Raw genomic sequence first — 15,740 nt, 5'->3', positions numbered from 1 at the left:
ACACTTCAATACAATCTAAAGTCACAACCCGTGCAATCCGCGCACCAACAAGCAACAATCCAAATGTACTCAAATCATGAAAAATACTCAAACGTGAGAGCTGTACCGCAAGCTCACAAGTACCACCACAACACGGTGCTAAGAACCCATCGCACACAGTAGAACCAGAACACACGAATCTAACCTGAAGGATAATACCTCCACATAACTTCACTGTAATGTGCGACCCTATCCAAACACTGGTCCACATGAAACACCTTAATTCACCATGCCTAAAATCAACTACCACGCGCAATTTGATGTCTAGTACCAAAAGTAAATCACCATAACCATAGAGAAGTAAATAACACAATGCCATTCCATCCCGAGAGAAATCCAATGCGCAATCGGTCACGCTACACCCAAATACCCGTCTCACTCAAATTCCACTATAAAGCTCCAAATAGAACCCTATCATTTGTGCATAAAACCATCAATCATAGCTCCTCGCAACATAGAAGGTTAACTCATAGATCATTCCAGAACGTGAATAAGCTCAACGACAATCGAACGGCACATCCCTCAACAATAGCAATTCAGAGTCAACCAAGTCGACTCGATGTAGAACACACATCCATATTGGCCTACTCATGAACCTCTTATCAAGGAGCTCCTGAAGCTGCTCCTTCAACTCCTTTAACTCTGTCGGTGCCATACGATACGGTGGAATATAAATGGCTAAGTGCCCGGCACCAAATCAGTACCAAAATCAATATCCTTGTCCGGCGGCATGCCCGGCAAGTCTGCATGAAACATATTCGGAAAATCCCTCACCGCCGGGACTAAAGCAATCGTAGGAGTCTTTGCACTGACACACCTCACGAAGGCCAAATAAGAAAGACGACCCTTCCCAACCATCCACTGGGCCTTCAAAAATGAAACCACTCTAATGGGAACATAATCCGTGGAACCTCGCCACTCAATCCGTGGCATCCTCATCATAACGAACATCACCGCCTTAGCGGAACAGTCTAGAATAACATGACATGAAGACAACCAATCCATACCCAATATCACATCAAAGTCTACCATACTAAGCAACAAAGGTCCACTCGAGTCTCCAAAACCTACAATAGTCCACCACACAAGACCAGTATACATGGTCCACAACCACGACATATTCTGTTTATGAGAACTCCTAATATCGAAGTCCATAAAGCGCACGAATCACCATATCTGGTCCCAACTCCACCGCTCGAATATATAACACACCTCTAGTACTCAAGCATTCCATGAGGGATACTCCTATAATTTCTCTATGCCACCAAGCAAACTTGAATATCAGCAGTCGATCCAACAAGAGAGTGTTGCAATACCAATGAAGTACCCATAACTCAAACACATTACCCTTTCTGAAATGTATACTCTCATCAAGCCACACCAATTGGTGATATCATATACCTAGTCATCTAAAAGTGTCCATGTTGCCTAAGAATTTATGACCTTCCTTCCAGAACTGAAATGTGACCTCACACATGCAAATCTCAACCCTACACAACATACCACATATACCATGTCATCCTATGATAAATATGAGAACTTCATAATCCATTCTGAGCCACAAGCAACTACGTACTCAACTAGCCAAGAACTTTCCATTTGATCCCATCTAGAAGAAAATCACTATACACCACATGTTCCTCACGCCAATAGAAAATATACCTCTCTAACCATAGTAGAAACCATCAAGAACTCTCTGAATCCCATTTGCTCGAAACCAAACCGTCAGGACTGAATCCTTTTAACTCAACCAAGTTACGCAGGTCACCAAAAACCCAAGAGCATTGCTATAAAACACATGTAGAAACTCATTACCTCATAAGCACTCAAAGAACTAATCATATCCCTCACCATGCCGATCCGACCTACTACCAAGTTATCCTATTTATCCAAGTTCCTTCTAAATTACCTTCAAATTGATACTTCTCCTCGCAATATTACCGCAATTCCTCAACTCAGACTCACGACACGAGACCCAAGCATAAAATCACACCGTCTAAGGCTCATAAATTACTGAATACTCTCTTAAATATCCGCAAAAGCACCACATTCAAAATACTTACCCCAAAGAGACTTCATGTGAATCTAAATCCATTACCTTCACCTTTCCGATATTGATATGTAGAATTCGTAATGATATAGAAATGCCACAAGTATTGACGCCATCCAATGTAAACCTCGGTTTCTAGCCAATTACACATCCTGAAGATCCCCAATTTTTACATATAAATCTTGAATCCATTAGAACCATTCTCGAGAGTCATGCACTCTACTTAGGTTTCAATTAGACTGATTAAACGAACCGAACGACATGTGCCCATTAGTACAACAATACCTAAGGAAGTAACCCATCCTTCTAAGCAGCCAAGTGATTTCCTACTCCATACCGTTACATCCCTTACAACAACAACTAATTCATCCAACGTTTCTCATATACCCATAAAGCATAGCACAACCCTTATCCAAAATTTTCCTTTACTCGAGTCATCCTCGATCTCAACCTCTATAAGCCACAACTGATTTTCCATTATGCCTCAAACTGAAACGGATACGACACTTAGCCGCATAATCAACTTATCAATAGCCGACTCCTCCACTTAGCTCAAAGTCATAGGTCAAAACACACAAAAACTCACAATGCCCATACTCTACTACTGTCATAATACCATAGTGAGCTTAAACTAAATCATTCATAAGCTCGTGCAACACAAACTATCTAGTACTTCAAATCATCTACAAATATCGCATTCACCCTCATAATAGTCAAGCCCACAATCATAAGTGATCCAAACCCAAATTGTAACACATATAACCCATTGGTCAAAGAGAACTCACTACAAAACAACATAGGGATCACAACCCTCATGGCACCCTGCAGGAGATAACCCACCTGCTTTGCCTCAAACTACATTCCCTTATACCCTTCCTCAATCATAAACATTACGCAATCACTTAATTTTCCTAAGTCTGAACTCATATCACAGCATGAAATCTACTTTACTTCCCAACTAGACAACATGAAAAGTTCCTTCAACACACCTACAACTCGGGGCTATGCATCAAATCACGATGGAAATCAAGCATCAGATAGTTCTTTCTTCCCTCGAGCAGTCCCTTCTCGCCACATTCAAATCATATGAACGCATCTCCTAGTCACATCATACTCATCACATAGCCATCCAACAATCACTTTCACTAATAGGGACACTACCGAACATATAAATCCAAAAGCACGTGCTCACACAATCAATGCCTCAGTGCTCAAGCTATAGAAAAAACCCGGCCTCAAATCCTCCAGACTGGCCCAACATCAACACACAGAAATCACATTTTGTCCCTCATTCAGGGAATCACAAGCCATCGATGCAAAGTTGATCTTAAGTGCTCACGCGTGCACACGAATGCATGGAAGGAATTTAAAGAGTTACATTTCAAGTTGAATCAATGTCGCACGATAAGAATTCAAGAATGTGGGATTTTCTAAAGGTTATGCAGCCTCTTGAAGATAAGTACAGATGTTTTTGTACCGATCCGCAAGACTCTACTAAACCCGCTCATGACTCGTGAGACCTATATATCCTAGGCTATGATACCAACTTGTCACGACCCCAAAACCGACCCGGTCGTGATAGTGCCTATCATGGAACTAGGCCAGCCTCAACTCAATGCAACCCAAAACCATAATACTAAAACCGAATCATTTGCGGAAAAACTTTTATCAATTCAAATAAATTGTTTAAGACATAAATAAAGATTCATATTATAGTGTCTAAAGGTACAACTGTATTACAACTGAAAATGAGAAGGAGATCCAAGACCTGTGAACGCCATGCAGATACCTCAATAAACTCCACAGCCTGCAACCTCAATCAGCGACTGTCACTGGGGCCAAAAGTACCTAGATCTGCATATAAGGTGCAGGAGGTAACATGAGTACACCAACTCAGTAAGTCACAAGTCCAACCTTTGGACGGATAGGTAGTGATACACTCAACCTCATAAAAGGTAATAGAAAATGATGTACAGAAATGTAGGCATGCTTTCGGTTAAATAAACAACTCAAACAGTAAAACAGAGCTGGTAAATACAGGGTAAGGAAGTGTAACTTTACTACGTCTACATACCAATGTACATACTATATGAAATGTACCATGCTGCGTGCCTCATGTGCCCAGCAAAATATAAAGCCTAAAAATATTTTTTTCAAGAAAGAGAAGAAGGTTGAGGTAAGAACATGGAAAGTTTGGTATACTAATGGATGGCGAGAAGTAGACAAATTATGTTATCATTCTCTTGATTTGTCTTTCGTTGCCACGTGAATTTACGTATGCATTCTAGGAATTGATCCTTCCAGTGAAAATTTTACCTTTTGATTTTGTGTAGACTAATAATGCATGTAAAGAAATTTATACTATCAATATTTTAACATGTCAGCAGGTTATTTGATATATTTTTTAAATAATTAATTTACTTATAAGCACTAGGTATATTGACAGCCTATGAAGAATATCCATTTCCAAATAATAACAATAACAACCTCACAACCACTCGGTACTGTATATGGCTCACAAGGCCCAGTGGAGATCCATCTCGAAATATATACACATCACTAACAACAGTCATCCAGTACTGAGGAAGGCCATTCCAGCCCTATAGAGAAGATCTATCTCCAGGTATAAGTACTTCAAACAAGATCCATGTCCAGGGAAGATCCATCCCTCAATAATATCCACTGCACTCGCTAGGGGTGTGTAGACTCCGGAGGGGCTCCTTTCAGTGCAAGCGCTATAACAAGCCAACGAAGGCATAATCAATACTCGTTGCGCGCGTGCAGCCTGATCCCATACTATCACTGAATATCAGGCTCTCTGCCTCACTCAGTCATCACTCTTCAGTCTCACATACACGGGCTCAAAGTGCCATGATACAAGCCCAAAACAATGATATGATGTGCCAAATAACAGTAATCGAAACTCAGACATGATATAATATGCATGAACAAGACTGAGTACAGAATATCAATGAAGCTAATGATATGACAACAAGAAACGACCTCTTGGGTCTCAAAAGTGTTGGTGTTAAGCCTTAACATGATAAATAGCATGATTTACAGCTCATTAACTTAATCACATAATCACAACACAAATATCAGCAAGAAAGAGTCACTAAGCGGTGCCATGGAATGATCCAGGCCGCAATTCTCATGGTGCACGCCCATCAGCTAGCATTGTCACTTCAATAGTAATCATAGAACACATAGTTCGGGGTTTTGAAGCCCCAGAACCAAGTTTGGAAGAGTTACTTACCTCAACCAAGCCAAAACTCTAACCCGTGATGCCCTTGCCTCTCTATCCGGCCTCTAAATACTCTAAATCTAACCAAAATCAGTATATTATCATCAACATATGCTAAAGGAATGAAACCCACACGAAAATTATCAAATTAGACCGAAAATACCTAATTTGCTCAAACCCGACCCCCTGGCCCACGTCTCGAAATCCAACAAAATTCGTGAAACTAGAAACTCCTTTCACTCCCAAGTCCATACATATCAAAGTCATCAAAATTGGACCCAAATGGTCCCTCAAATCTCCAATTTAAACTCTCCAATTTCAAGCCATAATCCCCTAACTTTCTTCCCTAATTTCCACTAATATCATGATTAAACAATGGAAAAATGGTCATAAAGACAAGTAATAAAGCTTAAGTAGCTTACCCAACTGATAACCCTTGATCCCTCTTGAGAAATTACTTCTCAAGCTCAACCCCCATTTTCAAAAATGGAGAAACTTAGCAAAATTCGTGAAGAAGACCTTTTTATACCTTCTGCCTAGTGATTTCTGCATCTGCAGTCTCAGAGTCGCTTCTGCGATGCCGCACTTGCAAAAAAACCATCGCAGGTACGGTTTTCACTTAACCCTGGACTTCCCGCTTCTGCGATTAGCTTCCCGCTCCTGCGGTCTCAACTCTCCACATAAGCGGTCCAATCTCTCTTCTGCGAGGCTCGCACTTGCGGTCCCCAATCCGCAGGTGCGGATATGATAGAAGCAACAAAGTTTAGCTGCTCAAACCAAATTCCAAATCCTTCCGTTAGCCATCCGAATTCATCCCGAGGCCCTTGAAGCCTCCACCAAAATTACCAACAAGTCATATACCAATATACAAACTTATCCCAATCTTCAGAACACTCAAGACAACATCGAAACACCAAATCGACCTCAAATTCAAGCCTGAGAACTTAGAAACTTCCAAGTTCCGCATACGATGCCAAAACCTATCAAATCTCATCCGAATGACCAGAAATTTTACACACACGTCACAAATGACACAAAGGGCCTACTACAATTTTTGGAATTCTATTCTGACCCCGATATCAAAATTTTCACTACCAACTGGAAAATGCCAAATTTCCAATTTCTCCAATTCAAGCTTTATTCTACCACGAACCTCTAAATCACATTTCGAATACGCTCCCAAGTCCAAAATCACCTAACGGATCTAACCAAATCACAAAAATCCAAATCCAAGATCGAATACTAAAAAGTCAAGACTTGGTCAAACCTTTCAAATTTAAAGCTTCAAGTTAAGAATCATTCTTCCATATCTGTTCCGATTAAATTGAAAACCAAAATCGACGATTTACATAAGTCATAATATATCATATGGGGGTAGTCATGCCCGTGAACTAGCGAGCAAAATGCAAATGCTCAAAATGACTGGTTAGGCCGTTACACTCCCGCTACGTTTCTTATAAATTCGCCTAAGTATTTTCTACCGATCGTGAGCACTTTGAGTGTCGTAGCTCTCTCTCGAGTAACTGCCATAATTTACTAGACATATTTTCTCGAACTACGCTAACTCGCACTAATTCACCGCTCATTATGATCGCACCAAGGTTTCGTTATATTTAATCCTGCCTTTAAACTCTCCGTATTGATCTCTCACATATGTTAGAAGTGATGTTGTTTAACAGCTACCTAAATGTGTACTCTCTCTCTCTCTCTTTCGAGCAATATACACGCTAGATAGGCACAGTTAATTGAGAGCCCTTCAATCAACAACAACGAAAATATAGTTGAACAAGGAGAGAAAAATCAAAGGCAAATATATATTAAACGCATTAGAAAATCATCCTCTAATAGGTTCCATCAAACTCTAGATTAGAAAGTGTAGCTACTCATAACCATACTAACAATCATGATAATAATTGAAAGCATTAAAATACAGATTAAGGAAGAACGGAAGAGAAAACTCTTGTGATTCGTTGCTTCCAGGTGTTCTCGTAGCCTTCTTGCCTCTCCAACAATGTCGTTTCCTAAGAAATATGTTTAGAATCCTTTTTATAGATGTTGGGGGCATGTAGGGTTGAAACTACCAAGTCCTAGCCAAAATAGGACGAAATCCGCCCATAGCCGTCTAGCTTGGCGCCTGGCGCCAATCAGGACGCCGAATTTTTTTACTTTTTTGCCTTTGGCGTAAGCACCAACCTGGGCACCAAACTCATACTCTCAACAAATTCTTCTGTTTTTACTTCACTTTGCATGCAAGCTTGCCAATCACTTTAAATTGACTCCTACACATATAAACATCATTATTAAGCTCGAGTCACAAATATTTACGTCAAAGTTAACAAAATTAAAGTATAATACAAAGTAATGTACATGCAAAAACATGAATTTTAGCCTAACATCAAGAAGAATTATGACCACTCTACCATACTATTGATGATTTTAGGCCATTAATGATTATATAGAATGGTCATCCAGCGTACACCACATATTTCAAAAGGCCAACCAAGTTGCTGATCAACTTGCAAAATGGAGTTTGAGGTTGGATGGTCAAGAAGACCTTTTCTTTAAATAATTTAAACCATTTAATCATACTAAGTTGGTATAATTTGCTATAAATATTCAGTGTAAGTAACTTTTTACCATGTAAACAACTTTTACGTATCGAACATAACAGGCACAGATTAAGTAAACTAGATTTGTTTCCCGAGTACTTGCAATAATTCTTATTTTTTAGTTTTTAATATATACACTTTTCAGAAGAAAAAAAAGTATATGCATCTAATAATTAAGCAGTGCATATACCCTAATTATTATCATATTCTATTATTTTCTGTAAATGCGCTTACATCTAGAAAAAAGTCATGAAAATAAGATATATTTCCAACTTTATCTTGATTTATTTGCATCTTGTTCGTGTCTTCTCATTGGAAGATGTATTTAAGCAGCTGTCTTTTATTTTGGGGGGAGACTCGCCCAACAATAGTTGTATGAGGTCATCCTCTATTTTGACAAATGTATTTGTTGGGGCCATTTACTAATATGGAGTTATAAATAAAGAAAAAAGGTGAATTAATGGAATATGGGCCAAACTAAGAGATTAGATATAGATAAAAATTAGATATAAATAAAAATAAATTTAAATTGGACTGTTGTCGTAAAAGCCACAATCTCGCCATCAGAAATAAATTAAAGAACACGAACACTTAAAATAAGAGCCTTTCGATTTTTCTACCTGAAACAACTCCCTAAACAAAAAACCTCCTTAGCACCATTTCCTCATGTGTATTAATGTGAAAATCATTCTGAGTATTAATCATTTCAATAACCTACAGTAATAATAATGTCTTAATTTTGTAACTAAAGTGCATAAATTTAGCAAAAATTTGATATAATAAAGATAACAACCGTTGCTTCCCAACTCCATATCCAACTTCTAGCAAAATATACCTTCAACTTCAAGTTGCAAAACATGTTTTGATAACAACACATATATAAGTTCAGTTATAACTATCTCTTTGAACTGTAATTATACTAGTTTGTCCAAAATATTATTTTTAATTATAAGCTGAATTTCATTAGAAAATTGCACAATCTCAGTATAATTTATTGAGGCAGATGGCCTAAAGCAAAATATGCATGAAAATTCAAATTGCGGAAACTAAAAACGAGATAAGCAATTGTGTAATGTATACCAATTTCAACCATCCCTATGATCAACAGAAATGAATTGCCTTTAGCCTTCATGAATCATGGGTTTTATATTGAGGGAAAAGTAATTTAATAAAAGGGTAAAAAACTAAATTATTTGGCCAAATCTCAAGTGTATTTTAGCCAAAAAGCAATAAGTTAGGATGATCAAATTATAACTTTTAGCTTGTTTTAAATTATTTTAGCTTAAAAGCAAATTAAAATTACTTTTTAGGTTTGTCAAACATTAAAACAAGCCATAAAGTACTTTTAAGCTAAATTAGTGAGCTATTATCCAAACACCTTTTTAGTGAGAAAAATTTATATTGATCTTATTTTAATTTTATAGTAAACAATATGTTTATAATGATACAATTTTTCTTACAGGTTAAATATGGTAGCAAATGTATCAACATGCAAAAGTACTCAATGCTAGTAGCCAAGATTTTGCATTTCTATACCAAATGAGGAGTATTTTACTAATATATATATATATATATATATATATATATATATATATCAATGAAAAACTTCTAAAGATTCATTTTTAAAGCTTTGATAACTTAAGATGATTTTAAAAAGATAACTATGACAATGAAAGAAGAAGAAGACGACAAATATATATTACATACAAAATATAAATATTACTTTTGGTGATGAGCTAATAAGGTAATTAGGGAGGGAAAATGACTTTCTCGTTTTTCTCTCCCTCCATTTGTCTAGTACTATTTAGCTATTTATTTATTGAATATGGATGAGGGTGGGATCCACATGAATAGCAAAATCACTTTTTCTTCTTTATTTATTTAAATTAATCCAATATCAGCAAATGGGCCCACAACCACACTTGTCAGATATAGAGTGGCCTCATACAATTATTGTCTCACCCAAAATAAAATTTCTCCACGCATTACCTTATCTTGATTTATTTGAATCTTGTTCTTCACTTTTCTATGCAAGATACACATAAGCATCCGACCATGCAAAGTTTAAAACGAAAGGCTTTTAAAACATGTCATAAAAGCTTAAGCACAAAAATTTTGTGGGATAATGATATTTGTGTTATTATAAAAGTTTCTTACTAAAGGTAAAGTGCGTAACACGGAAAAATTTAATGTTAAATTGTTTTCAAATATAAAAATGTGTCATTGAGCAGACTAATAAAAAAAAGTGTGTCATTCAAATTGAAACGGGAGCAATTAGTTTTACCTTGTCAACGGATAGAACTTAAATTTTGTTTAAATGTTGAGGCTAAAATAAGTCGCGTTTAACAGGAAGGAGGTTAAACTATATCTGTAGGATTATTATAATTTATACAATGAGCGTTTACCAAATTAAACCTTCTAATTAAAACACAGACTCACAGAGTAATAATCAATAGATCTATGCATTGCACCAAGTTGAATACGTATAATTTAAGTTAGATGTTATAACTCTTAAACTAAACCATGCATCATGTAGAATATTTCAACTACAACCTGGTCGTAACTGCAAAGTGCAAAAATAACCGCGCCCACTGGAAAGTTGTTGCAAATTCTCATTGCTAAAATAAAACGAGCAAGAGAATTGGTTAAGTCAAAATGGAGATGAAAGCAACTAGAAACAGCCAAAATGGCCAAGTAAAAACCACGGGAAGCGCAGCCGAAATGGAAAACTCCCTCAACGTAGAGTAGGCGTCTTGTCGGCAACTGTCTCTTTCTCACATTAATTAATAAATAAACACGAGTTAGATAGAGAAGAAAGGGAAACATGTGTTTTTATTACTTTTAGTGAGAGAAAGTCAAAAGTGTGCTGTTTTTCCTGCGTACACACACTCTTAGCCCACGCAAATACACATAATATAGACAGTTGTTGTATACGCTTCCTCGAGCCGTAAACAATCTTTTAAAATAATAAAATTACACCCATTGAAAAGTCTTCTCATATTTCCCGTGTTTTGACTTTGAAAATCTCGTTCTATTCTCTCACTCATATATAAAACCAGAACCAAACCCTCTCATTCTTCAAATTAACCAATTCACTACTCATCTCTTCTCAACAACTTCACCTTCTTCATCAAAAGAATCCTCTTGATTTTGCTCATATATAGCTCATTATTAAATCTATAAAAAGCTTCTGGTTTATTCCTATCTTCAAAAGATCTCAAGTTTCTCCCTTGAATATTCTTAAAATCTTGGAATGGATGAAATTCAAGTACCTCCTTATTTTATCTGTCCAATTTCTCTAGAGATGATGAGAGACCCCATCACAGTCTCAACAGGAATAACATATGATCGAGAAAACATTGAGAAATGGATATTTTCTGCCAAGAATAACACTTGTCCGGTTACAAAACAGTCCCTCACAGGAACAGATTTGACTCCAAATGTCACTCTCCGACGATTAATCCAATCATGGTGTACTCTCAACGCTTCCCATGGCATCGAAAGGTTTCCTACGCCGAAGCCTCCAATCAGTAAGCCCCAGATCATGAAACTCCTCAAAGAAGCAAAATCGCCTGAAATGCAAATGAAATGTCTCAAGAGCTTAAGATCCATTGCTTCCGAGAACGATGCTAACAAACGCTGCATGGAATCCGCAGGGGCAGCTGAGTTCTTAGCTTCTATTATTATAAGTAATCGGAATAACGAGGGTTTTGGATCGTTGAAGGGTACTAAAGATGAAGCGCTAAGCATCCTTTACCATCTTAAATTATCTGAACATGGATTGAGAACACTTATTATGGGTGGAAATGGAGAATTCATCGAGTCGTTGACACGAATCATGCAGCATGGAAGCTATGAGTCTAGGGCATACGCAGTGTTGCTACTGAAAAAAGGATTTAATTCATTTGAAATTTTAAGTTTAAAGCAAGAGTTCTTCACCCAAGTGGTTCAAGTTTTGAGTGATGAGATCTCCCAGAAGGCGTCCAAAGCATCATTGCAGATTCTAGTGAATGTGTGTCAATGGGGGAGGAACAGAGTGAAAGCAGCGGAGGCAGACGCAGTTAGAGTTTTGGTTAATCTTCTCCTCGATTCGATGGACAAAAGCGCTTGTGAATTGATGCTAATGTTGTTGGATCAGCTTTGTCAAAGTGCAGAAGGAAGAGCTGAGCTTTTGAAGCATGCTGCAGGATTAGCCATTGTTTCCAAGAAAATCCTTAGGGTTTCTAAATTGGCAAGTGAAAGGGCTATCAAGATTTTGCATTCAATCTCCAAATTTTCGGCTACACCAAGTGTTCTTCAAGAGATGTTGAATTTAGGCGTCGTGGCAAAGCTTTGTTTGGTGCTTCAAGTTGATTGTGGAAGTAAGACAAAAGATAGAGCGAGAGAAATTCTCAAATTGCATGCTAAGGCATGGAGGAGTTCTCCTTGTGTACCCCTCAATTTATTATCAACATATCCATTTTAGAACTTAGGAGCAAAAAATTAACGCTTAGGGAGAAATTGTATTAGAAAAATTAGTAGTGGACTAATTTTTGCGTACATAAATTATTCTTTTCAGAAAATAGAAAAAAATGGACAAAATAGTCCATGAAATTCAATTGTTCACATCCATCTTCAACTTTTTGCTTCATTCATATTCGGCTCGAGAAGAAAAGCTAGCTGGGTAAGGGTAGATGCCGGAACACAACACTCAAAAAAGAAAAAAGGAAAAAAAAAAAAGCTTCTATCTTTTAATTTATAGGAATACCAAAGAAAAAAGTGAAATAAACAAACGATTCTACTAATTAATTTTAAATTCCTAACCAACTACTTATACGCATATTATTTTCAGATGGAAAGTTGTCTTTCATTACTTTATCATACATCTCTCACTTCCTTAGCATCCCATATTTGACCTCTCTTTCTCGTGGTCCAACTCCACGATTAGAAGTAATTACTATTTTCCATTTTATAACTTTTTCTCCTTTTTTTTGTTTTTTTGTTTTGCAGGAGAGGAAAACAATTCATTATATTTTCTAATGACATGTGTAACTTTAAATACTCCATAAATTGAGTATTTAATTCGTCACACCTCATCTGTTGAGATGTTTAATAAATTAATAAATGGAGCCAAATTTGAAGAACTCTCTGTGCATTTTGACCTATTTGTTGTTATGTTCTGATCAGGAACAATAGAATATTCAGTACAATAAATGTATACTGGACCTGCGCTCATCTCTCAACACCTTCAAATTACTGACTTCCCAATTGCTTTACTACATAGCCGCTTTTGTGGAATGGAATTCAGAAGTCATCTCTTAAAATAAAAAACATGGAAAAGGAAAAAAAATAAAAAGAAGAAATCTTCGTAAATGTTGTTTTACTTTATTTTACAATTTTAATAAGTGTTGAGTTATCATAGGAAAGAAGTAATATTACGAGGATCCTCTCTTATGTTTCTTTCGCTATGTTCAACTGATAAAGATGTATTCTTTGGTAATGTGAGATTATTTTATTTTGGGTTTGGGTTGAATTTTTTATCTTTGTCTAAATAGTTTCAGGATTGTTTAATTATACCACAACTGTGGCATTAGTCTCATATCAAACACTATGTGGAATAATAATTACGAGATTTATTATGGTATAATTTTTATACCGAACACTATGTGGGATAATAATTTTGCAATTACTAAAACAACAAAATGACACGTTTGCTATTCTTCAAGGCTCTTCTCCCATAATCTTTTAAGGACGCTAATGTTAAAAGTGAAAAATAAATGATAGTTGGGTACGTAGGCCAATTAGCCTTAATGTAGGAAGAATCCAGTCGATACAAAAAATAGAATTCCTCTAAAGAATTCTCTCTCTGAACCAAAGAAAGCATTACCCATTTTCCTTTTTCGGAAGGGTATTGTTTATTCGTAAAATGGTATAGTTAGATTTATTGCGTGATTTATAGACAAACAAACTGATTTGATCCAAACAATAAATAAATTAAATTAAAAATAAGACTTAATGCTTCCGAGGACAACAGTGTAAGCACGTGATTTTTGCCCTATATGAGAATTACTCCCAAAAAATCCAAAAATAAAATGATTTTTCTTTGGTGTGCAATTTTGTGATATTTTGTGATATTTTGAATAATTATTTGTATTTGTTTGTGCGTGTTTATTTGATAAATTAATAAAAAATACAAAAATATGTCGCATTTTGCATATAGGATTTAATTCTACAATTGTAAGTAATTAAATTTGTTTTACAAAAATCAAAAATTACAAAATAGGCATCGTTTGCATTTTTAGCATTTAATGTCCAAATATACAATTTTTTGCTTAATTAATACTTAATTGTGCGTTAATTGTTATTGGGAGTTAATTTGCACTTTTATAACTTAATTTAGTTCTTAATAATAGTTTAAGTATTTTTATAATTTAGTTTTAGAAAAATAAAAGAAGAAAAGAGAGCGAAAATATAAAGAAAGTCGGAATTGGGCCTCTTCTTCGATTTCAAGCCATAGGCCCAAAAAATGGCCCAATCTTCCCTACGACCCAGTCCATTTCGAACTGGGTCGACCCAGTCCATAACCCAAAAGACCCAATACCCCTATCTTGCATTTCAAAGACACAAAACAAAACAAAAAAAAAAAAAAAAAAAACCCAAAAACCCTAAAAATGACCTAAGTCATCCGCCCCCCCCCCCCCCCCATTCTTCTTCTTCTTCTTTTCTTCTTCTTCTCCTTCTCCAAATAGTGAGCTGCCATGGCTACCCAGCAGCCACCCCCCTTCGTCGAACACCACCCAAGCACCGTCCAAACACCACCAAATGACACAACCTCCTTCGCATTCAAACGACCCCAACCCTATCCGCCATTGATGAAGCTCGGCGAGCTCAAGCTCGTTGAGCTCGACGTCTATGTCGTTGTTGTTTCTGTCTCAACCAAACAACCAAACGAACACAGCCTCGATGAGTCAGTTGCTGTTCGAAGCTCCCATCGCCGCTGCTCGTCACGACCAAGCTCGCGCGCTGCCATCGGAAGCAATCCATTCCGCCATGGACGTCGTCGACAGTTGCTGCTGCTCGCTGCTTTGGACTGTTGCTGCTTCACGTCGTCTCCTTCACTGCTGTGTACTGCCATCGACGACCCCAGGAGTCTTCCGTTTGGTTGCTCACCATTGCACTGTTGTGGACGACGCAAGGCAGTCCGGTTAAAGTCCGGCAAAAGTTCGAGGGTTTTTCGTCAAGTGAAGATCCTATACGTCGTGAGTTCATCGTCAAGTTCGTTGTTTGTTTGGTCGTTGTTCGTCTTTCGATCCGGTTAGTAGTTTTTGAGTTTTATTTTGTCCGTATTTTGTTTTGATATTTTTCGAATTTAAAATCGGCAAATGTTTGTTTTATTCATGTCTATGGTTAGATATTTGATTTTTGGTTTTGTTCATGTTCATGTTGTTTGTTAAATTAATTTTCAGATTTCAAAATAGAAGTTTAATTAGTTGTTTTCATGTTTATTTCATGTTTGTATTATTGTTTAAGTATGTATTTGTTAGTTTGATGTTTGTTAGATTCAAATTGAAATTTAATCAACTATTTCTTCAATTTGTTTCATGTGTTTATGTATTGTTAGAAATTGTTAATATTGATAAGTTCAAGTTTAAATTCATAATTGTTTCTTCGTCGATCTTGTTATTTGTTTAAAGAATTTAGTTGTATTAAAGGAATATATTGTTTTAATCGTTTAATCCGTCATGTTTGTTGTCTTAAAATAGATTCATTCATGTTCATACTTTGTTTGGATGATCTTGAATCCGAATTTTGTATAGTT

The 15,740-nt window shown here is 36.5% G+C and overlaps 1 protein-coding gene across 1 annotated transcript; it reads left to right on the top strand.

Moving 5' to 3' along the window:
- The first annotated feature begins 11,018 nt into the window (after positions 1–11,018).
- LOC104212488 (E3 ubiquitin-protein ligase PUB23) lies at positions 11,019–12,547 on the top strand. The gene has a single exon (XM_009761772.2). It carries the CDS (start codon positions 11,196–11,198, stop codon positions 12,405–12,407), a length of 1,212 nt encoding a protein of 403 aa, XP_009760074.1. The 5' UTR covers positions 11,019–11,195; the 3' UTR covers positions 12,408–12,547.
- Positions 12,548–15,740: the final 3,193 nt, after the last annotated feature.

The sequence above is a fragment of the Nicotiana sylvestris genome, chromosome 7 (assembly GCF_000393655.2).
Source record: "Nicotiana sylvestris chromosome 7, ASM39365v2, whole genome shotgun sequence".
NCBI classification, from domain to species: domain Eukaryota; kingdom Viridiplantae; phylum Streptophyta; class Magnoliopsida; order Solanales; family Solanaceae; genus Nicotiana; species Nicotiana sylvestris.
This window is presented reverse-complemented; position numbering and strand designations above follow the sequence as displayed.

Bases quoted from the DNA above. Each gene is read 5' to 3' on its own strand.
- LOC104212488 (XM_009761772.2), top strand. From the start codon at position 11,196: ATGGATGAAATTCAAGTACCTCCTTATTTTATCTGTCCAATTTCTCTA.